General features: G+C 36.3%; 1 protein-coding gene across 3 annotated transcripts in view; it reads right to left on the bottom strand.

Annotated features, from left to right (window-relative positions):
- The window catches only part of LOC136856931 (choline/ethanolamine kinase), a 146,279-nt gene that overhangs the window by 77,313 nt on the left and 43,040 nt on the right, over positions 1-25,926 (bottom strand). For all 3 annotated transcript variants that reach the window (XR_011017521.1, XM_067135194.2, XM_067135195.2), the window contains exons 3-4: positions 1,949-2,177; positions 956-1,089 (exon numbers count right to left, since the gene is read on the bottom strand). Coding sequence is in view for 2 of the 3 variants with exons in the window: in XM_067135194.2 (XP_066991295.2) it covers positions 956-1,089; positions 1,949-2,177 (363 nt within the window). In the remaining variant the exon portion in view is untranslated. The remainder of the gene's footprint in view (positions 1-955; positions 1,090-1,948; positions 2,178-25,926) is intronic.

Raw genomic sequence — 25,926 nt, 5'->3', positions numbered from 1 at the left:
CTCTGTAAATGGTGGAACGGGTGGACAATAACTAGGATGATATGTATCAGGCACTTCACTTTCCTCTAAGGCCTATCGGATTCGGGAATCGGAATTTCGTCACTCTCACTTTCACTATCTGAGTCTATTTCAGGAATAATTTCATCACCAGAATAATCATTGTGAACAATATCTAATAATTAATCTTCCGTAAGAAACTTTGTTTTATAAGCCATTATACTACACTCGCTAAGAACGACATGCACTGCACTGGAATCTCAAGTACCGTCTTGACGCGCGAGGAAGTGCCGAGATATTCCCGCTAAAACAGCTAAGATAAACATGAGGCCACTCAATGCGAGGGTTATCTCAAAAAGGTCAACCAACTTCCTGCTACAACCAGTAAAGCTGACTAAGGTGTAAGAATGCATAGATGACTAATATAAACAGCATTGCTTCGCGCAGAACATTAAACGTCTTACGCAGTCCACGGCCTGCAGCATAGGAGCAAGCTTACACGTCTTACGCCGTCCACGGTCCGCAATGAGTTAAGACAATCCTCGTACAAGTTTTGACTGACTGACAATCCATACAACTGATTAGTTGTAAACAGAGTCACATTAAAGTATATAACTCAAGGACACTATGAGAGCAAGCAATGCTTGTAGAATGACCTGGTTATAAAACAAAAACTCACATTCGTGCTGAAAATGTTTACGTATCTGCATCACAGATGGAGCTACTAGTTTCTCAGAATAGATTCTGGAATCTGTTACCCGATTCCCCGGGCATATGGAATAGACTTTTCACTATTCCAGTCGCGACAAATCCCTAAATCTTAGAGTTAAGAACTCTGATAATCCACTACAATACTAACTTGTGTCCACATAAAACCAATTCTGTTATACTAATTTTCTCTATCATTCATTTGTCTCCGATATTATCAAGCTAATGCAAAGGGTAAAAATGAACATACCTATTAATAGTATCCCAGAGCCAACGTGGTTCCTTACTGATAGGAACATTCATCTTATGAATCAGTGCCATTTTCTCAGCTATTAATGGGCTCAATCTTGGATCACTCAGTTCCTTTGTTTTCAGTGCTCGAGCCTATAAAATGGAAATAATTACATGCTATATGAAAGCAAGTCAGTAAAACACATTAAAACACTACCAAGTAAATTATTTTTCCATTCAAATAAGATGTAACACAAATTTAACAAATTCCTCAAGATTTCTTATTCCTCTTTTTTCGGAGGAAGTAACAGTGGTTATGGAAGTTTTGCGATAGCCGACTGTAACAAGGATCAGGACACAGATAGAAAGTCTTCAGGATAGAATACACATAATAATGTTCAAATGGAAGAATAGAAAGACTTATTGAGGCAAGGCAGAGCTTGTAAAACAAATATTAACATTGATAATCCCAAGCAAACAGAATAACAAGAATGGTCTTGATTTACTTCTTTTATGTCCTTACTTCGTAAAGTCCTTAACTTTGTTTTCCATCCTGTGAGAGAAGAAATCTGTGATTTTAAAAAAGCTGAAAGAGTTCCCTACATCCCTATCCTTTCCAAAATATAAATATTCAGGACTGTGATTATTTGACCCAGTAAAAAATTATACATATTGTTCACTAAGAATATTTCTCCATAATTTTTTGAAAAATGCTGGGTAGACTACAAAGATTGTATATTGGACTTGCCTTAAACAAACATTCAATGACTGACTGACGCTATTTAATACAGTATTTTAAACTGATGGAGCAACTATCCAGATCAACTGTCTGGAGCAAGTTGTAAGTCGTAACACCCTCCGTTTAAACATTGCTTTTCATTAGGGTATATTTATAGAACATCTTAAGTTACTAAATTAACTACTACATATGTATGAATTCATTAAGTTGAAAACACAACTTCTTCTGAAAATTTAGTTACAATTAAAAAGAATATTATAGATTTGAACTCACAGGAATATATTCTTCAAGTCTGCCACCTGGAAAGATACCATGGAGTTTAGGACCTAATCGTCGCTCTGATAACAAGGTGAAGATCACAGATTCAGTAATGAGTCCTTCCAAAGCATGTTCTCCATGAATCTGCCCATACAGTCTTAACAGTACCTGCGCTGGTTCTGATGCACGTGGTGGCATAGAGACTGGCAGAGATACATGGTACAGGTAGTTGCTCATTCCTCCACTACAACAGAAAGCAGTGGTATCATTGTTTTAAGGAGAAATACAAGAATCATCCTCTCTTATAATCAGGAGAAAATGGAAGAGATCTAACCTTTCTAAGATTAAAGTTATTTTAAAAAAAGAAAGGAAAATGTCAAGGTCATGAAAATCAAAGACAGTATCTTGCATCATGTATACAGTCAAGCCTGGCCCCAGAATCTCTAGGAAGCTAAACACAATATCCTTTATAAACATCTACAATCCCAATCTCAAAATCAACAGAGTTTTGAAGCAAACATCAATTCTTATACTCTCTCTGTACCCAAGAACCCCATAGTTATATTTGTTATGGAACATAGTATATTAAACTCCTGTGCTGTATATATTACAACAAAGTATTATTATTGTGTATTTAGTGAAGTTATATCAAAAGCTGGAGGGTCTCCATAGCAGATCCTACCAGTTTATTTACATGTAGTTGGGAAACACAGAGCTATTTCCAGGGTCAGAAATATGTCACCAGAAACTTTTTGCAAGTCATTGAGGAGGATCCCAAGTCCTTTACATATAGTGTACATCAGTCATTTCTTAAAAGAATTGATAAGTATATTGAGGAAGAAAGCCATCACTGAGCATTTATTACACTGATCATATATATATATTTTTTGCTAGTTGCTTTACGTCACACCGACACACTAATTATATTTAATTATGTTAATTTTCTTACTCTGACATAATAGAGTACTTTTTTTTTTTGCTAGGGGCTTTACGTCGCGCCGACACAGATAGGTCTTATGGCGACGATGGGATAGGAAAGGCCTAAGAGTTGGAAGGAAGCGGCCGTGGCCTTAATTAAGGTACAGCCCCAGCATTTGCCTGGTGTGAAAATGGGAAACCACGGAAAACCATTTTCAGGGTTGCCGATAGTGGGATTCGAACCTACTATCTCCCGGATGCAAGATCACAGCCGCGCGCCTCTATGCGCACGGCCAACTCGTCCGGTAAATAATAGAGTACTAACGTAGGTGTATATGAATAGTGTGAAATAAGGTTCTTTTTTTTCAATTTGCTTTACGTCACACCGACACAGATAGGTCTTATGGCAGCAAAGATATGAGAAAGTACTAGGAATGGGAAGGAAACGACCATCGTCAGGGCTGCTGACTGAAGTTTGCACCTACTATCTCCCAAATGCAAGCTGATAGCTACGTGACCCGAATCATGCGGCCGAAAGTGTTTCAAAAGTTGTTTCAAATTTATAAGGAAAACTGATACCAAATAAAAATATTTCTCATCCACCCAACAGTTAACAGTATAACAGTAGTCCAGCTTGAACACAAGCACTTAGCTGCCTCTTACCATTCCCTACAAGATATACAAGGTCAAGAAATGTGGAGTTCAAAACTAGTCTACTAATTAGGCCGTTCTCAGCCAGATCGCTCTCTTGCATATCAAAAGTACATGAACTTCTATTTTTAAATATTGATTTACTATCGTAATTAAAAAAGGAGACCTGGTTCTAAAGTGGACCATTTGTATGAAAATGTACTTTTATAATATTAATACCACCGGGCGAGTTGGCCGTGCGCGTAGAGGCGCGCGGCTGTGAGCTTGCATCCGGGAGATAGTAGGTTCGAATCCCACTATCGGCAGCCCTGAAGATGGTTTTCCGTGGTTTCCCATTTTCATACCAGGCAAATGCTGGGGCTGTACCTTAATTAAGGCCACGGCCGCTTCCTTCCAACTCCTAGGCCTTTCCCATCCCATCGTCGCCATAAGACCTATCTGTGTCGGTGCGATGTAAAGCCCCTAGCAAAAAAAATAAAAAATAAAAAAATATTAATACCTCTATGGAAATTATCCCAGAAGAATTTAAAAAGAGAAATAAGAACTATCCAAACTATAGCAGAGAATAATGGATTATAGAACATTTATAAATAAAATCACCAATAAACACAAAAATAAATGCAAGACTACGTTCACTAAAGAACCCACTCCTAAAAAAATGTTTTTCACTTTTACATTCAACAACAGTAACATATCAGATCATTAATGTTTTAAAAATATGTTATATAAAAATAGCATTTAGAACTAATAACATCAATTCTAAATTAATTTTTAACCCCACACCATTAACAACAACAAATACAGTTAATGATAACAACAAATACAGTAAAACCTCTCCATAATGGGACCAAAAAAATTGTCCATTATGAAGGGGTGTCAGCCCGAGAGAGGGTATGAAAACGGTACCATAAAACATAAGTTGGAACACAATAAGCCATGTATTGCATGCACTAAAAACTCTCGCAGATTACTGTATATAGTATTGTACGTTATATTGTACTGTACTCGTGTAAGAAAGCTATAGATTTGCTGCAGCAGCTGCGATGTATCAAAGAGACAAAAAACTTTTGTGGAAACCTCTATTGAGCATACTGTATACTATAACCATTCACCATGTTAAAATTAAGAACAACATACAAGTTTTTCAAACTTTTAATCCATATGTACATGCAGCAATCTCTGGTAAAACATTAGCACTTGAAAAAATCCCTTATGTTCATTTGTTTTTTCCACTTTGGCTTACTGTGTCAAATTGTTTTCATTGTTTTGTTTATAACATTCTTTCAGTCGCTTAACATAGCCGAGAGCCTCACTGTATAAGGTTATTGGCAGCACATTAATTTCCACATATTTTCTTCAAAGTCATCATTAGCATCACCTTCACTGCTGCTTTCATCAGAATCTTTATTTTTGTCCTCCTTCCCTTGGATTGACTGAAGAATCTTTTTCATGTCTCCACTCTTGCACTCTGTTGGGATATCTGAATCAATTTCGATGTAAATATTCGCTTCTACCCTATAACCTGCTATATCAATTAACTGTTGTGTTGCTTCCATGCTGTCAGAAATATCAGATTATATTTTGGGATATCCACCACTATCAAGACACCCAGCTTTCAGAAAGCAGTTACTAACTTTTGAAGTTGTGACGTTTTTCCATGAATTGGTTATTAACAAAATTGTTTTAAAACATCAGTCCCCTTGTCAGTGTTTGAAGGGTTACTTCATTCTCGTTAAGTTCTGATACAATGTGCTTCATCACTGTCACCGATATTATTTTTATTGTTTATAAATAATATATTAGACAGGCATGGAGGTGAAGGATGGCAATATCCTTGGATAGGGAAACGTGAGATACCGGGACTGCTATTTGCAGATGATTTATTGATCTTGGCACTAACAGCAAGTGGATTGAAAAGAGGCTAGAAGAAGTTGTGGAATACACTAGAAGATGGGCACTTAGAATAAATGTTCAGAAGACGCAGATAATGGTATGCAGGAAAAGGAAAGCCAAGAAAGAAAAAAAATTGGATAGTAGAGCAGGAAGAAATCAGACAAAAAAAAAAAAAAAAAAAAAAAAAAAAGAGTATTTAGGAGTGATAATTAGTAGTAACGGATCCTGGAAGGATCACAACAAAAGAGCCAAACTGAAGGGGAGGGGAGCACTTGCAGTAGTAGGGGTATTAGAAAATAAATTCCTGGATATTAGGTACAAAATTCAGAGAATGGTGTTCCAATCAATGGTTAAAGGAAAAATGTTATATGGGGTAGAAGTGTGGGGATTGGAGGAGAGTAGAAAGGAATTAAACCAGGTGGTGGCAAAATTTAGTAAGATTATGATGGGGATTCGAGACTGTACTGCAAATGTGGGGACTAGATTAGTATGTAAAGAAACGATAGACATTACCATACCTAAGACGGTGATGTATTGGATGAGACTGAAAGAAGGGAAGGGAGGGGATTTATTACAAGAGGTGTATAGCTTCCAGAAAATTATGGAGAACAAAGGGTACTGGGTGAATAAGTGCAAAAATAAATTACAAAAGTTAGGGTTAGGAGATCTAGGGTGTGAGAGAGGGGGAGAGAGGAAAGAATGGCTATGGAAAAGGGTTAAAAAGAGAGTGGCTGATATAGAAAGACAGAGTTTAATAATGGAATGTAAGGAAAGAGACTCGCTATCAGTATTAAACAAATTTGTGAAAACTACGAACTCGAAAACCAAATTTGAGGGTAGGAAGGGTAAAAGAGGTTTATACTGGTGAGTTATGGGAGTTAAAAAAAAAAAGGGGGATGAATAGGTTGAGAAAATAAGGATAGATGTATTTCATGTGGGGGGGGATGGTCGGACCTGCATATATTTACTCAATGTAGTGCATTAGAGGAGATGAAAAAGAAAGTGTTGAATAAGAAAGAGAGAGAAAAAGTAGAAAAGGGTTATAAGATGATGTCATGGCTGTGCAGAGAATGGGAAAGAGGAACAAATATATCAAAATATTTAAAATTTGGTTAGAGCTAGATTTTTAAAGAAATTAAGGGAATAATAGGTAGGATGTTTCAGAGGAATGGGATGAAACATGTAGACAAAATTGTTAGATTATATACAATGTAAATAAATAAGAGGAGATTTGAATATACTGGAAAAGAATGTATTATTGAAAGAAGATTGTATTACGTTGTAGAATGGATTATGTTCAGTTAATGTAGTGACAAAAGAAGGGATTGTAGATATTAGTATTAAGAAAAGAGTTGAAATAGTTAGTTAGTGACAAGGCCCTACACCGTTGGCTGCGCAGTAGCATATGCTTAGGGAAGAGCTGTCCATGCGTTATCGCCATGTTGCAGGCACTCCACAGCTCACCGAGGTGATCGTAGTATGGAATTAATGCATTAACTTGAATTACGCACGAATGAAAACACCTCGCGACAGGTTATTTTTATGCCTGCGATACAGAATAACACGGTAAGAAAAGACGTTCGTTAGATACATCCAAGATAAAATGTTAAAAAGGTGCCGCTTTAGAAAACAGAAGATCCATACGGAAATGTTGCATTCCAAGCATCAGGGGAAATTTAGTAATTCCCAGGTCCTAATTCATTAATAATAAATGGCTCAGACTGACCGACCAACGTGAATATACGCAATAAATATACAAGAATCAAGACGGTAATAACACGAAAATGATACTTATGCATACAAACTGAACACATTTGCATTCTTATTGAACAAATCTCTGCAAATCATTTGGATAGCTGGCCTATAAGTAACAGACATAATAAAACAACACTTAGAAGACTGGATAAGAAGACTTCAAAATACACTGGTAATGATAGTAAAATAATATATAACTACATAGATAAACTCATGCCTTAAATTTAGAGAACTCTCTCCAAAAACAGAAAAACATTGTTTATTAGTACATTAAATTAATAATCTTCAAGAAAGAACATGTAGCTCACATTAGGCCTACTATAATGATCATATTTTTAACTGATTTGTTTGCATATTCGGAATAGACACGTCCCATTAAATCCTAGACTCGACAGTTAAGCTATCATGAAAATACCAAGACATTTTCAAATCACAGCAGTTTACAACTTCAGTATGATTTACAGATCATGAGGAGAAAAGCAATCTTTTACCTGTGACTCTGGAGACTGGAGAACATCAATAATCCAATTCTTTCAATATTTACAGTATTAACAACAATTGTATGAAAAGCAAGAATCTGTAATATTGGCAAAAAGAAAACCTGTGAAATAGAATGTTTTCTATGAAAGTTACATGGCAGATCTTTTCTTTCTGATGAGTAATCACAGCAGGTATCATTCAGTACTATGAACAGATTGTTGAAAAGGTAAATAACTGCAGAAATCGGTAAAAAAATACAACTATGCCCAGTGTTCACCACAAGTACTTTACTAATTCCCATCTGAATGAATTTTTTCTTTTTTATTATTTCCAGAATATGAAATAGTATATCAGGATGAGTATACCTTCAATTATGATTTCTATATGGTCTGAAAAATAGCTATCTAAAACCTACTGAGATATACTGAGATTTTTATATTATGTTTTGTGGGGCTTTCTGCACTAAAATAATTGTGCTCAGATGAAATGCAGTGTGTAACAACACTGACTGAACTGCTACATGGACTGGGATCTATGGTGTTATTCTGTTGATTTGTCCCTCCAAAATCTAACTTCCTTTTTAAAATCCTACGGGGAGCCTTGTCAGTCTGAAAAAATAAATATATATATGCCTATTGGGTCTACCATAAGCAAAGCCCTATCATTGATAAAAAAATAAAAAAATGAAGTAATACAATATCTAATCCAAATTACTTGACATACAAGTACTTTTTTTTGATGATTTGGAAAGGCAAACAGTGTTGGCACTGCATCATCTTTCAGAATTTTGTTCCCTTCAGATTGCCAAAAACTTACTTCTTTGAAGTGAATTGAACATAGTCTATGGGAATAAGTTAGAACAAACGTGTCTCTTTTACCAGCAACAAGCCACTTCGACAGAAGTTCAGGCTTATTCAATAGAAAACTGTAAGCAATATGTCTAAAAAAATATTAGCTATGTATTCGAAATCAAAGAAATGTATATACATCTATCTCCTCCCTTTTTTCTCAACCATTCCTGGTACAATGACAGAACATTCTCCCATTGATTTATCACAAAATATTCATCTGCTTCATAAATAGAACCTGATGTGATATATTTCAGAACAGAGTGGTGGAGCCAGCAATCATTCACATTTCACTAAATTATTTTACATTTTCAAAATATTCTTCCTGAAAAAACTCATTACACTAGTGCTACTCTACCTCATAATTCTAAATGTATCTAACAATGAAAAGAATACCTAGCTTAGTTTAAGTTTCTCTGAATTAAATATATTTTTACCAGTTGGTTAAATTTAAGAGAGGAAAAATATATAATTTAGGATGCAAAATTCCCTCTCATACTATTCTCGTCTTGAATACCAATATTAGGCATACTGATTTTATCAACTTGAACTAAAAGGAGATTTTCTGAGCACAAATTAAAATTGAAAATGTGTTCTAACTTTTCTATTACAGGAACATTTTGATTCAGATAAGAAGAAAATAAAGGAGCTAGAATATTAAGCATATATAACATTTAAACAGGTAGATCGATTAGTGTTTTCTAGTGCAAAGTAGGAGTCAGACTAGTCAAACTTCTCTGGAACAGCATATTTAACAATTATTCTTTTATTATAAAGGAGATGTGAAAACATGGATAATGGTATCAATAAATCATTTTTCTGATAATTGTTAATAATCTGAAGTCATAATCTGACCTAAATATAGATGGTTTACCAAACTTCATCAATCATATTTTTCGGATTCTAGGCCCGTGTTTATCGAAATTTTAATACGGGTTCACAGTCTGTAAGAACAAACTGTGCACTTTTTCAGAGTAGCTGATTAGTTCTTAAGAATTGCCCCTAATGAAATGAAAAACACCAAGAAGGAGAAGCCTAAATATTGAGAATGCCACGTCCATACATCCCTGAATCCAGCAATCTGTATCCCATTCTCAATTAGGGTAATTTTATAACATTTCAATTTCTACTCAGTTGTGAAAAGAAATACCAGATCCTTTCTGATACCGACTGTGCAATTGAAAGCTGCAAAAGAGGTCACCATCGTGAATAGTTCTCCACTCCGCACTTACGGCTTAACGTAGGCCTACTCTCCTTTAATATCGCCGATCAATGTAAGCTCCCACTTATCACTAAAATAGTTGCCAATACTATAAATTATCACTTTATCACATAACACAACCACAGATCCACTAACCGATAGGAATCGGTATGAAAAACACGCAAGAAACTGTAAACATCACCACGTGTTAACCATGCATTCAAAACTGAAGTGCCCGCAACATGGCAATGTGCGAAGATATTAAATTTTCCGCATAGCACCAGTGCGCTCTGTGTCTAGATAAGTAATATTAAGGTCTTTGGTTTGGGACGAGGATGAGTTGATAAATGTGTTATAGGATAGACAATCTAAACATAATAGAAGAAGCCTGTAAATATGAATAAAAGATTCTAGTAAGTGATGAATAGGTAATTGCTAGATAAGGTGAGGTAGGAAAACCTTGTTATAAAGAAATTAGATAGATGAAGGGAAGTTGAGAGAGGACCTGTAAAGAGATGGTATAATAGTTGAATTGGTAATGTAAAGAAACGTGCAATTAGTGAGTGTTTTTTTAGACTAAGAGACGTAAATAAGATCACAGAACTGTGAGGAGTAAGGGAACTGCAGAACTGTTGGCAAGTTCGGTGTTGAAAGTGTTAAAAATATTAACTCTAGGACATAGCGGATGAAAATAAACAAGCAGTGTGTAAATTACAGTGGATAAGTTACAATAAGGTAGATGAACAGGTGTATTGAATGGTAATGTAAAGAAATGTGCATTTGGTTAGTGTGGTTTTTTTTTAGACTAAGAGACGGAAATAAGATGAAAGATCGGTGAGGAATAAGGAACGGTAGAACTGTAGACAAGTTCAGTGTTGTTAAAAGGTGTTTAAAATTTTAACTCTAGGACATAGTGTTGAAAATAAGTAAGCAGTGTGTAACTATAGTGGATAAGTTACTATAAGGTAGATGAACAGGTGTAAGTGAGAAAGAGAGATGGAAAGATTTGGAAAAGGGTGGGGGATATAAGAGGCGGAAGGGTGGGGTGTGACAGACCCATCCCAAAGTGAAAAGAATAAGCATGTCCGCACAGAGAGGTACTGGAGAGTCAAAGATGGGAGCAGGCAATGTGTATGTGAGACGACTCGGTTTAGCAGGCGGGGCAGTAGATAAGAGCGTGACGGGTCACATGATAGACTGGTTTCCGCTTCAGGGATTCATCACGCAAAGAATGGGAGGGAAGCACATTGCCAACGAGATTTAGGTGGGGATGACATCTGACCCACAGGTGTGGCTGATAGTGGTATCATAGGTGGGAGGGGCTCTCTCCATATCAGGGGATACCGTGAACAGCCAGTTGTCTTTTTTTTTCTTTTCTGTTAGTTGTAGTTCTAGTGAAGGGTGGTGCAGCTCATGGTCTGGTATTCCCCCTGTGCATGCGCCACCAAATTAGTTATGTAGTTAAGTAGTTTTAAGAGTTATATAGTAGATATTGTTTTATTATCTTTATTGCCTGTAAGCCGATGTTGTATACTAGGGTGGGCAATAAAGAGATGTTCTATTCTATTCAATGTGCTTCATCACTGTCTGTACATAACCTTGAAGTTATGGGTCAGTCCTTGGTCAAGCAGCTGAACCAGTCAGTCATTGTTTCTCTGGTCATCCATGCAAACCTATTTGCTTTCCATTCAATGCCAAACTTCGTAATGACTAAATTCTTTAAACACCTTGATTTTGCAGCTCTGACTATCACAAAGGGCTTTTCCCATTCTCCACCCAAACTTGCACATAACACGTTTTTTCACAACTTTTCCATCTGTACAACGATTTCCTTTGAAACACAAAAGTTTTATCAGGTAAAGCACGGAAAAATAATTCAGTGTCATCGGCATTCAAAATATTTTCTGGAGAATACCTGTCTATGATTGAAGATATATTTTTCTTACCAGATTTCAACAAACTTCATAAGTTATTAACAATGGATGATTTTCCGCAAATCACTCCAAGTTAATACGATGTTGCTTTCTGAATCTTTCTAGCCAAACATTTGAGGCTCTGAAATCTCCAATGCTGCAAATTCAAATGCTTTCACTTGTATCATTGGTCCTGACACAGGGACATTCTGACTTCTTATTTTACTGAATCACTCTAGCATTGCCTTGTCGATGAAAGCTCCACTAACACTCTGAAACAGTTTAATTCTCTATTTAAATGCCATTCTTTCACTAGACCTTGTTTTTTCACAATTTCATCTACCTGTATCTTTCCAATCATGAACACTTCAGACAGTTGACGCACACCACACTTCTCATGTTTATGATAGTCTATTACGTCTACCTTTTCTTTTAGAGTTATAAACTTCCTCGGAGCCATATTAAAATACAGCAGCTTACTAATGTAAAACTGAATACCCCAAAGGCCCACGAGTCAATTAAAAATAACTTGGCAGTGAAAGTACGAATTCCAGCGCTGTCGAACATGTCAGATCACAGATCTTGGAAGTAAGAGTTCTCCAGGACAAATAGTTTTTGAAAAAAAAAGTACGTTAAGAGAGGTTTAATTGGAGTTTCTAGTGGCTATACAGTGTCCGCATCCATAATAGAGGGTGTCCGTGTAAGAGGGGTAAATTACTTCTAAACAACATGGGATTTAATTATGGAACTAGAAAATCATCCGCTAAGGAGGGGTGTCTGCCAGTGAGAAGTGCCCGTTAAGGCAGGTTTTGTATGTATGTATAAAACCTGTACTGTATACTAATTTCAGAATATACAAACTAGCGTGCCAAGCATGTGAATCATTTTTCAGACAAACAGGTCCAAATTTAATAACAAGATACACAGAACATTGGACAAACAGGTCGAAATTTCATAACAAGATACACACATCGTAATGCCAAAAAAACTTTATCGTTTGTCAGCCATGAGTGCCCACCATAAAGACTCCAACCATAATTACATGACAATAGACCAAGATTTGAAGATTCTGAGCTGTGAACAAAAGGGCCCATTATTATTATTATTATTTACATTTTATGGCCTTCATTGGACCACTCCAGCCAACTTTATACAAAGAATTTTTCAGATTCCGGTCAGCCCAGTACTTCTTCATTCTCTCGGACCTTATCTTTCTTTCTTCATCGAAAATCATCCTTCCTATTGTCTGTTTGCTGATTCTGGTTTCCAGTCTGGTTTGTTTTTCTGTGAGTTTCCTGATTTGTTGGTTTTGTTTCTTAGGTATTCCACCGTAATTTGTAGTTCATATCTTCCTTGATTTCTGTAATCCACTTAATGTTGCACTTACTATTCCATAATTTTTCTATTATCTTGATGATTCTGTTCTCTGGTGTCCCGATTACATGTCCAAAAAACGAAATGTGTTTCTTCCCGACTGTGCTCATTACTGGTTCTACTTCCTTGTAGACTGTTTATTAGAAGCTAGTCTCCAGTGTCGATGTTTTTGGTATTATTTGTTGATGTACGTTCTAATGATTCTTCCATCTTGAGAATTTTGTCTATTTGTGAAGTGTTAGTTGTTTTGAAGATAGTTTCACTTGCATATGTCATTTCTGGTTGAGTGACTGTTTTGTAGTGTTTTAGTTTTGTTGCTACTGACAGGCCCTTTTCATTGTAGGTTTTCTTGGTGACATATTGTGTTCTGGTCAATTTTTTAATTCTGTTATGCCATGTTGGCTTTTCGTTGAGGTTATATGTTATGATTTCTCTCAGATATTTAAATATACCTACATTTTTTTTTCTTGGTTTCCTATGGCAATTTTCTTTGAGTGGTGGGTCATTTAACATGATTACTGTCTTATCAAACGATATTCCAAGACCAATCTTCTGTGCTATTTCCTGTAGTGATTGTCTGGTTTCCTGAATATTGTTGGTCAAGAGCACATGGTTATTAGCAAATCCTAGACAATTTAAACTTATGTTGTCTTTGGTTCTTCCAATTCTTGGGTTAATCTTGTAGCATTCCCTCATTATATATTCCAAGGCACAGTTGAACAGCAGTGGTGACAAGCAATCTCCTTATCTTAACCCAGGAACGCCAGAGTTTTCAATTTTCGATTTTTAAAAAAAATTTTAAATTTAATTCCCAGCACACACATATCAGAGAACATTTAAAAGTAATTTTTCAAAAAATTGGATCGCTGGTTTCTAAATGAGGGCCTGGTACCTTACAACTCCTGACATAGCTTTTGGTTGGAACATAAAAATTGTTACCTCTTTAGAATACCATGAAATTTAATGCTTAATACTGTTACAGAATATCACTTACAAATTACTGAGCAATAAACAAAAGAACAAACGGTGTTTATAGGTTTATTTGTGATATCCCTTTGGGAATTCCAAAAAATAACATTAGCTCAGACGTAATATATATCTCTAAGAAATACGAATATTACTAAAGACTTCAGCTTTTCTTATTTAGTCAACTATTTCCACTTTTCACTAGTTTAGAATGGCAAAATGCAGTTTACACAAACGCTAACACTACACTCGACGCATTCTGTGTGATTGAAATAATAACATTAAGTTATTTATTAGACCACCTAATCAATACAAAATCGTCTTGGATGATTTACATAAATTTGTTAGCTAATAGTGGTACATGTTTCGCCTTCCCTGAAGGCATCATCAGCCATAGTCTTAACCTTAAATTAAAAATAAGCGTCTAAATAACATGTAGTAATGAAATGAATTTTAAAATCTTGAAGAGATTTGAAGTAAAATAACAATAAAAATAACAATGATGGTTTGAAAATGCAATGTGATGAGATACAATAGTGGAAGTATTAACAAAATTAACATTAGAAGGCTGCTAAAATAAGTACAATGGATAAAACAACAGATTGTTATACAACAAGTAGTAAGATTGCATAAAAGTAAAGTTGATAGTCTGGCGGTTATAATTAGATGATGGCGAAAAATCTTATATAATCAAAGTAAAGAAGAGAGAATAAAAGTCAAAGTTAGTCGAGAGATCCGAAGTTAATCATGATCTTGAAGATAAAAGACGAAAGTCAGATGCATATGGCGAAGTTGTAGAACACGTTGAGGATATGAAGTTGGTGAATAGAAGTTGAAGAACAGTTTCAAATAGGATCACTATGGACCATCTCAAAATTTTGAAGTGATGTTCAAATGTTGCAAATTGTGAGCTTGCAGATATTCAAGTTGAAAAAGCATATAAAAGTGGAATCTGTAAATGGAAGCAAGAAACGTAGAGTTAATTGTGTGAAAAGATATTTGAAAAATATTGAAGTAGAATCGTATGCACTTACCTTTTGACGGTGACAAAGATAGCTTGCAATATTATGAGTTAGAAGTATTTGCAACAGTAGACTTCTTGCTACGTGTGTTATAACTGTAGTTTTGTGCTGGAGGGGGATCTGTTTGCGTTGACGTAATTATTGGAGGGGGGCTGCTATTGGTGGGAGGGAAGGAAGAGAGTGTATTACTGCGCGTGTTGTAACGGTGTAAGGCTATTGGAGGGAGCGATGTTACGGTGGGTGTGGCTATGGGTTTATTGGTTGTATTTGAATTAGAGGTACTAGCGGCGGGGGGAAGGGAGGGGGGTATATTAGCTGTAGGGGAGGTGGGAACTCTAATTGATGTGAGGTTGAAGATTTTTAAGAATTTGTTGGTGAGGGAAGTTGATTCTCATAATAAAATAAGAATCTGTTCATACAAGGGGCTTTTTTTATCAATAGTGTCATTTAGATTTTTATCTTTATTAAAATGTTGGTCGAGGAAAATAAATAAGTTTTCATATTCTGTCATGAGTTTGCTTTTATCGACTCTTTTTAGGATATGGAGGTCTTGTTCTATTGTGGTGAATTTATGCCCGGTGTCCCTCATATGGTTGGCCATTGCGGAGAATTTGTTGTGTCTTTGGGCATTGTAATGCTCAACACAAGACACAACAAATTCTCCGCAATGGCCAACCATATGAGGGACACCGGGCATAAATTCACCACAATAGAACAAGACCTCCATATCCTAAAAAGAGTCGATAAAAGCAAACTCATGACAGAATATGAAAACTTATTTATTTTCCTCGACCAACATTTTAATAAAGATAAAAATCTAAATGACACTATTGATAAAAAAAGCCCCTTGTATGAACAGATTCTTATTTTATTATGAGAATCAACTTCCCTCACCAACAAATTCTTAAAAATCTTCAACCTCACATCAATTAGAGTTCCCACCTCCCCTACAGCTAATATACCCCCCTCCCTTCCCCCCGCCGCTAGTACCTCTAATTCAAATACAACCAATAAACCCATAGCCACACCCACCGTAACATCGCTCCCTCCAATAGCCTTACACCGTTACAACACGCGCAGTAATACACTCTCTTCCTTCCCTCCCACCAATAGCAGCCCCCCTCCAATAATTACGTCAACGCAAACAGATCCCCCTCCAGCACAAAACTACAGTTATAACACACGTAGCAAGAAGTCTACTGTTGCAAATACTTCTAACTCATAATATTGCAAGCTATCTTTGTCACCGTCAAATGGTAAGTGCATACGATTCTACTTCAATATTTTTCAAATATCTTTTCACACAATTAACTCTACGTTTCTTGCTTCCATTTACAGATTCCACTTTTATATGCTTTTTCAACTTGAATATCTGCAAGCTCACAATTTGCAACATTTGAACATCACTTCAAAATTTTGAGATGGTCCATAGTGATCCTATTTGAAACTGTTCTTCAACTTCTATTCACCAACTTCATATCCTCAACGTGTTCTACAACTTCGCCATATGCATCTGACTTTCGTCTTTTATCTTCAAGATCATGATTAACTTCGGATCTCTCGACTAACTTTGACTTTTATTCTCTCTTCTTTACTTTGATTATATAAGATTTTTCGCCATCATCTAATTATAACCGCCAGACTATCAACTTTACTTTTATGCAATCTTACTACTTGTTGTATAACAATCTGTTGTTTTATCCATTGTACTTATTTTAGCAGCCTTCTAATGTTAATTTTGTTAATACTTCCACTATTGTATCTCATCACATTGCATTTTCAAACCATCATTGTTATTTTTATTGTTATTTTACTTCAAATCTCTTCAAGATTTTAAAATTCATTTCATTACTACATGTTATTTAGACGCTTATTTTTAATTTAAGGTTAAGACTATGGCTGATGATGCCTTCAGGGAAGGCGAAACATGTACCACTATTAGCTAACAAATTTATGTAAATCATCCAAGACGATTTTGTATTGATTAGGTGGTCTAATAAATAACTTAATGTTATTATTTCAATCACACAGAATGCGTCGAGTGTTATTATTTCAATCAAATATCATCAATACGGACCAAAAATGATATTTATTACATGTAATGCATTCTGTGTGGCCGCGGGATTCGCATTTGTTTGCCGCACAGCCCCGGCATTGGTTTGTTGGAGTGATATAGTAATTTAGGCCATTGAATATCAAGGTGTCAGATACACTAAGAAAAGAAGTGTAAACAACTGTATTTATTTATCTTCAAAATACCACCCACACACACACATATATATCATAATAAATATTTTGCAACTACCGTTTTCTGATCGTGGCACTTCCACATAGCCACTTAGAAGGAAAATGGCGATGAATATTTTAATTTCTTCAAGGTTATTTTTCGTTTGTAAAAAGCTCATAGTTGTTGACTTCCAAGCACAACAAATTCACAATTTCACCGTAAAAACTCTCAAATATATCGGTCGGCATCATATATCGAAAATTGGAAAATTTGCACAACGTAATTGGACTGTTGTGGGCCATCTGTCATCCAGGTACCTGGTGGATAAGGTGGTGATTTCACTCTCTTCCCGGGCCATGAATCATTGTCGGACATGGATTATCTACTCCTGTGCGGAATTTGTTGCTTTAGCACTATTTCTGCTGGTGCCCGGAACTGACCTCCTGTAAGGTTATCTGTGAGACCCCCTTCATCTTCCTCAGATTATATATAAGATTCCAGTGGTTCAGTATGTTATGTCGTTAATTTTTAGGTAAAATCTACAATTATACAGTTTTATGATACATATAAATCATTATTTGCAAATACAGTATGAATTGTTACTTTAGAATTACCCTTAGAAGTAAGGAGGAGAAAAGAAACAGAGGTAAGGTAAGCGCCGTGCGGTATCGTACTGTCCCAACAGAATAATTAGTGTCATAACAGCTAACACAAGAATGCTGACCAATTGCTTGTTATTTCACTTTATGGACTTATATTTCAAGATAAACCACATGATACATAATTGTATTGTCAACATTTATAAACAAAGTAGAGCAACTTACTTTAGACGGGCAGTCATTTTTATTTCTCTCGACATGATCTCAAATTACAAACAGTTGTTTCCACGAACAAATACTCAAAGTCTTTTCTTGATGTCGGGCATTGTAGGGAGTATCTCCTTGACAATGTAAAGCGAAGTTGCCAGATTTATGGCACGAGTAAGAATCAGTAGGAGAAAATCAGAAGTAAGACGTCCTGGTACAGTACGGTACCGCCTGGCGTTGCCGGGTTAAACCTGTTTTTATGATGAATGGCTCAGAGAATTCCCCTCTGAACTCTACTTTTGATTTAGTGTTAGTTAAGGCGAGTTCTATCAATTTGATTAATTTTGGATAGAGCCCAAAATTTCTTAAGATTCTTAACATTTGAAGTCTATGGATAGAGCCATATGCTTCTTTAAAGTCCATGAAGGTTATTGCTACAGGTTTGTTTTGTTCCTTCCATTATGCTATGGCTAATTTTAAAGCAATGATTTGTTCTGCACAGCTCCTCCAAGGTCTGAAGTCTCCTTGGTATTCACCTAATTCTTCCTCTAGTTGCTCTTTGATCTTCCTGTATAGGATTCTGGAGAAAATCTTGTATGTGCAGTCTAAGAGAGAGATACCTCTAGAATTACCTGGATTGTTTTTATCTTTTTTGTGCAGTAGGTGGATTATGGCTGTGGTCCAATGTTCGGGGAACTTTTCTGTTATACAGATTTTTGTTAGGGCCATGTGTAAGGATATTCGAATCAAATCACTGGAATATATTTCCACATTTCTGCGAAAACTTGTCTTCTCTGCATGCCTGATCATTTTCCAACTCTCTGAGTGCTGTTTCCACCTCTTGAATTGTTGGGGGGTTTATGAGTTCAGGCGGGGTTTTGATGGGCGTGTTTGTATTAATTGCTAAAAGTTCTTGGGGTTCTTCACAATTCAATAATTTTAATGAATGCTTTTGCTACGATTTCAGCATTTTCCTTGTCATTACGTGTCGTTTTTCCATCACTAACGTGGGAGAGGAAAATTTTTGTAATAGTCTTCCAAACATTTTGTAAAAGTCTCCAGAATTCATTTTGTGGCAATTTTCTTCCGTTGAGTGGATCAGATAATTTGTGTGAACTTTTTCCTGATATTTTTGAGGTTGGTTGCACTTTCTTGTGTTCTGTGTGTTTGAAATTTTAACCATGCCCGATGTCTTTCTTCACGAATTTTGTCGCATTCTGAGGTCTAACAAGGCATGTCTTTTATGCGAGTCCAATGGGGCTAAATTTTCAGCCTGAGAAATGGAACCAGTTCTAAGTTAAGTCAGTTTTGTTTTGTGTGACTTCTCTATATTTATCATTTTTAATTAATTTGTGTGAATCAAAGTTACTCTTTCGTTTATTGCGTCTTGGTTTCCTTTTTAGTGGTGTGAACTTATTTTTCATTTTGACTATGTAATGATCTGAACCTGTATCTGCTGCTCTTAATACTTTAACATTGTAGCTTTCTCTGTGTAAAAGGCTGTCCATTTGATACTGGATGGTTTTCCAAAATTGAGACTGAGAAAGGAACGAAGTTGGTTTCAAAATCGTTGTATATTGAAAACGTACAGTGATTTCTGTATTTTATACCGATTTTTATTTGAAAGCGAGTGAGCGATATGCACTCAGGAGTGTCCAGTAAGCAGGCAAACCCCGTTGTGTGAGCTCCCTTTCATGATAAGATGACATGGAATCCTGGTATTTACAGACTTATTTGTGATGTAGTTATTTGCATTCATCTGCACTTTCAGTATCACTGGCTGTATTGCTCAGTTAAGACAGAGTGAAAAATACCTTCGAGTGCAATTTGCTTTTTCATGCTAGAGGGAGAAAGGCTATGTGAAAACCGATGTCCTGTGTGCCGAGTGGCAGATTGTCTTAGTATTTCGCTGCAATCAGTGCATAAAGTTAAAGCGGAAAATACAAAAAATTTGTGTGCTGATTTATCAATCCCGGCTAAGAGGAAGAGGATATCGAGCAGATGGCAGAGTATTCAAGTGGATAAACTTCCCTATTGGAGTAATTCGCAGGTCTACTCATGAGTTCTTTCTGGCTAAACCGTTTTCAACTATCAAAAAATTGAAGAGTAATCTTATGGGTTTTAGGTTTAAAAAATAAAACAATTAGCCTGTCCTTATGGAATCATTGTCTGTTGCTGCTCCAAGACAAGCATTTTTAAGAAAAATAAGACTCAGAGAAAGTGGGTATAAAGTGTATTATAAAGATGAGCTGCTTCTTATTCTTGTGCCATGTCACTGCAGATAGCTGGCGATCAGTAGCATTATGTTTGTTCATAGCTGTTCAAACAGAGTAAGCTCTGTCACCCCAAACTACTGGCTTAAGTTGCTGAGCCACGATGTCCTACTTCTCCCCAGACCATGTTTTCCATTAATTTTCCCTTGGGGTATTACTTGCAGAAGGTGGTATTTACTGTTCCAGTTCATATGACCAAAGTGTTCTATCTTCCTTTGGTACATCTTCAACATCCTTTGGTACATCCACTTTTCAAATTCTCGCAACTTCTTGCACATGGTCTGTGTCCATGCCTCAATGCCGTATAACAGAATGCTGAAAACGTAGCACTGGAGTAGTCGTATCCATAGTGTAACGGAAAGGTCACGGCCTGTCAAAAGTTTTTTAAGTCTCTGAAAAGAAGTTCTGGCCTGCTAAATTCTGCATCGGATCTTCTCATGACCAAGGTCCCAGTCATCATTGATGTGACATCCCAGGTATTTAAATGTTTGAATTAGGAGTATACACTTAATTTTACCTTTGGAAAGCGAAAACAGTCAATACAGAATGATTCTAATATCTTGTAATGTTGCCACTCTTGCAATCTGGTCCTTTGTTGCTGTGAGATTACCTCCAATGCCATCTTTCCTGCTTATAACCATCCACTTAGTCTTCTTTACATTGAGCCTCAAGCCCATGGCGTTGCTGGTTTCAGTGACAGCATTAAATAGTTCCTGTAGATCCTGGAGATTGGTTGCACGTAGCAGTGTCATTGGCATACCTGATATTTATGACAGAAAAAAAAAAGCACAACTCCTTGAGTCTTTCCGTAAAGAACATCTCAAAAAATCTTTTCTGAATATTTGAAAAGCATGGCTGAATGAATAACGGCATTGGCGAACTCCTTTCATAATTGAGACTTCTTCCGAAACACGACCATCAACTCTTATGCCAGCACTCTGGTTCCAGTAGAAATTACGAATAATATGGATGTCCCGCCCATCAAGTCCTAATTCTCGAAGAATGTTCAAAAGTTTGTCACGGCAGAATGTATCAAAGGCTTTTTCGTAGTCGATGAAGTAAGCAAAATCTTTGACACTGACATCTCGGCACCGTTGGGCTAATACCTGTAGACTGAATAATGCCTCTCTAGTATCAAAACCATGCCTGAAGCCAAACTGTGAGGTTCCGATATTCTCCTCAGATTTTTGATAAAATCTCAAATGCAAGACCTTTAGGAATACTTTCAGAACGTGGCTCATCAAACTAATTATTCTATATTCATTGCAGAATTTTGCATTGTCTTTCTTACTAATATTACAAAAGTTTGAGCCAGTCACGAGGAATGGTTACACTGCGGTGAATACTGTTCAATAGGTCAACTAATAATTAAAGGGATTTTTCTTTCTCAAGCAGATTCGGTATCTCGGCAAACATCTCATCAGGGCCTGGAGCCTTCTCATTCTTCACTGCTCTTATGGCATACTCTACTTCTGCACGTGTGATATACCATCATCTGCCCAAGCACCATTATCCTCATTTCAGCAGTCCAAGAAGAGATTTTGTACATGTTCAATACATTCCTTCAGTTTCTCTTCTGTACTTACTAAGATGTCACCATTCTTATGAAGGAGGACTCCACTACCCTTCTTGTTGTATGCACTGGTTACTTGTTTCACTTTTTAGTACATGTTGAAAATCATGTTTTGAATTCAGTAATTCTATTTCGATTCATTCCCCAGCAAGTTGTTGTTCTTTTGCATTCCTTATTTTTTGTTCTATTAACGTCTGCAAACTTTTGGAAATTACAGGACCTTTGTCCTTAAAAGATCTTCTCTGGTCCATCAGCTTCAGAATTTCTTCTGTCATCCACGGCTTGTTTTTCCTTCTTCAAGCATCCCTTAATTTTACTTGAATTATGTTGTTCATTGCACATTTACATTCACACTGTATTGAACTTCCGTAAGTTTTACATGTAGGGCTGACTGAACTTCATCCTTCAGGGCTTGACCTTGAAGTTTCTGAATTTCAATCTGACTAAAACTCCCCTTTAAATGGCATTTCTTCAGCCTGAGATTCATAGAAACAAACAGTAGGCTATGGTCTGGCACCATGGTATGGGTTTGGTTACTTAGCTGTATTTAGTTCACCCGACGACATGTGGAACTTGTGGCAGCACTGGTCAAGGACTGAGTGAGAAGCGAGTGGCATGATGCGAGGAAGTGCGAGAGAGTAAGAGCGTGGTCATGCCACCCGTGTTTTGGCACGATGTACTTGTTAGCTTTTAAGTGTGTATAGTGTAAAATAAACATGTGTTTTCATCTAGTGAGATTTAACTTATTTAGTGAGCTACCAGAGAGGTGTTTAGACCAGATACAACAGTATGTTTTCACACATTGATAGAATTTCTGAACTGATTGTTAATTGTGATGTAATCAATCTGGTCCCTAATACTGCTGTCAACATTTGAGGTTCACGTATAGAGGCGACTTGGAGGTAGCTGGAAATACGTGTTTGCTAAAATAAGGCCCTCTTCCTGGCACATCTGGACCAGTTGATCACCTTGGGGATTGCTTGCTGCTATGACAAAATCTATTGTCAAAACGAAGGGTTAGCCATGGGGTCACCATTGTCAGGTATAATAGCAAACATCATCTTAAACTTCGAAAACACCTTCTTAAACAGCAAGAATTCCAATGGAATCTTAAACTGGAGCAGATTTGTAGATAATGTAATTTGCATATATGATAAAGACATCACTAATGCACACCAGTTATTAAACACACTAAATTCTTTGCACAAGTCCATCAGGTTCACGATAAAAAATAAACCATTTAGACATCATTATCAGGAGGAATAGTGACAACTTGTCTTATAAAGTATACAGGGAGCTCACTCAGACATCGCATATTACTGATGAGTCAAACCACCCACACCCGCACAAAACAGCAGGTCTGAACACAATGGTACACAGAGCTATTTTTCCTTACCTATGAGCACAACAGATTTCAATGACGAGATAAAATAATTAAACAAATAGCAAAAGAAAACAACCACCCTCCGAGCACAGTAGATAAACTATTAAATAAACATAAGAAAAATGCCCAGAAAACCACCACGCATGACAGGGGAAAATACGTAGTTATCAACTACAGCACGTCAACAAGAACACAAAGTAGCTAATGTTTTCAAAAAAAACAAGGTCTAAAAGTTGCCTTTAGAACAAATAACGCATTACAGAGACACATCAGCAAGTGCAACCTAAACAAAAAAGACCCTCTCACCAAGTCAGGAGTATATGAACTCAAATGCCAAGAACCTAACTGCAAAGCCAAGGCCAAACAAAAGTCACTTCCAAACAAGATACAAAGAACACAAAAACTCAATCAGAAATAATCAGCATTCAGCCTATGGAGAGCACATATACGACAGTTCACACCATTTCATAGACATCAACATGGATCTAAAAATCTTACACTTCGAAAATAACAGTAAATCTTTGAATATTAAGGAAGCCATCAAAATTTACATCGCCAAAAAAGATGACAAAAACAACCTGAACGAACATACCTTTTTAAAAAATTTCCCCCTATTTATCTTAATTAACATCTGGACAACATTTACACTTATACATTAGCGCTTAATTAATCCCACAGGAGGTAATCTCTGACTTAAAGGTCTGGAATGTGGGTTAGAATATTCTTATCTGTAGTAAGAGCACCTGACTTGCACACTGTCCTTGCAGACTCAGGATGATCTTTTATAGATTATCAAGTATCGCTACATAAACTCACAGGAACACTCCTAAAGTATTGTAATAATATTACTAGTAAACATAAAAAACAATAAAATAAATTACTCATGTAGTCAGAACTTGAACTAACATTAAAAATAACACCTAATAGGTACACTATTTCAATAACTAATTAAATCCACATCATAAACTTGCATTTATTCATAACACATAATTACTAGAAGTAGATAGTTGAAGAAAGTTTCGCAACGCTCCGCCGCTAATAATGCCCCCAACCAATAGGAAAGATCAACATTATTTCACGCACCCCTCCCCTACCTCTGCCCCAGGGAAATGTTAGCTAAGCTAAAAACCGCTCCTCTCCCAGAGATCACAGATCTGTTACAGTGAGGTGAGAACAGACGTTTCTTCAGCAGTGCAGACAGGTACAAAATATTTCATTATACGATGTTGGTCGTTTCCCATACAATCATTTTTTGCTCACATGTGGTTCAAATTATCACGTAACTCCATATCATTGACAAGTTTACACTATGTAAACTATACTGTACATTTATGCATATAATTTAAGTAATATGATAGAATCTGAGGATGTTCTTGTAGAAAGAAACATGTCATTCTTTGTATCTGACAGACTGGAAAGTTTTTATTAGGCCTACATTTAATAAGTCAACACTGGAAAATATGGTTTCTTTCTTGAATTTTGAGGAATGGTTTTGCAAGATTTTAATGAAACTCCCACCGAAGTCGGCTATTTTGATTGATCAGGCACCATACCATACAATGCTTTACCCAGAACAAAAAAACTCCATGATGGCTTGGCTGAAGACTAGTAGTATTTCCTGGATAGAGAAAAGGAACGTTTCTCTGCCTCCAGATGCCTCTAACTTCAATATATTAACAAAAACTACTCTGAATGATCACGCTAAGCCTTATTTTGGTATTCCACAAAAGAGACTTGAACAAATTACGAAAGAATTGTGCCAAAATGTTGAATTGGTGTGGTTTCCTGCCGTGCATTGCGAGTTAAATGCCATAAAATTCATTTGGGGTTACATTCCGTGACACCTGAACTTTGGAAAAAAGAGTGTAATGCACGTACAGAAAATTGAGAATTATTGCTGGGAGAAAGATCATCTCTCAGAAAATACGTTAATGACAGGTGGTGGTGATTATTGTTTTAAGAGGAAGAACAACTACAGCCTCTAATTATTGATCTTGAGGACTCTTGATTCCAAAAGTGCCGATAATTTCCACTTCAGTGACGATATATCAGATTTAGGTAAATAAATGACTTGTGCAAACAGATGCTTACATAGTAAATAGTAACCATTTTACAGACAGTACTGTAGGCGATATCCATACATAATATTCTAAATTTACAAAATAAAATTTAAAAAATATATACTTATAAAATAAAAACATTTTTAAGCTGCTGCTGGAGGTCCAAAGCCCTCAAGTGAAAAACTGATGGGAAATGCAAATACTGTAAATATACAACAAGTCAATTAGGAACTTTTGTTAATGTAACACGTGAGCACCAGAACATACGCGAACACGTTCAGGCTTGCGCTAACTGGCCTCACCTGTTAGCTGTACTACCCCTGGCGAAAGCAAGCTTATTTCACACCGGAGCGCTTCTTGCTCGCTTTCAAATAAAAATCTGTATAAAATACGTAAATCATTGTGCGTTTTCGGTATACAACGATTGGAAACAAAACTTCAGACCTTTCTGATGAACTATCCCTATGTTCGAAGATTAACTAGTATCAAACGGACAGCCTTTTACAAAACAATAACTTTTTTTTTTTGCCCAGGTGTGTAAAGTAATTAAACTTCTGAAATATATGTATAATAGTGCATTCCACAATCCATTTAAATTTCATGAAAATCTGACAGTGCACTTTCATCTAATGGTACTATAAATTTTTTG

Source organism: Anabrus simplex, chromosome 1 (assembly GCF_040414725.1).
Source record: "Anabrus simplex isolate iqAnaSimp1 chromosome 1, ASM4041472v1, whole genome shotgun sequence".
NCBI classification, from domain to species: domain Eukaryota; kingdom Metazoa; phylum Arthropoda; class Insecta; order Orthoptera; family Tettigoniidae; genus Anabrus; species Anabrus simplex.
This window is presented reverse-complemented; position numbering and strand designations above follow the sequence as displayed.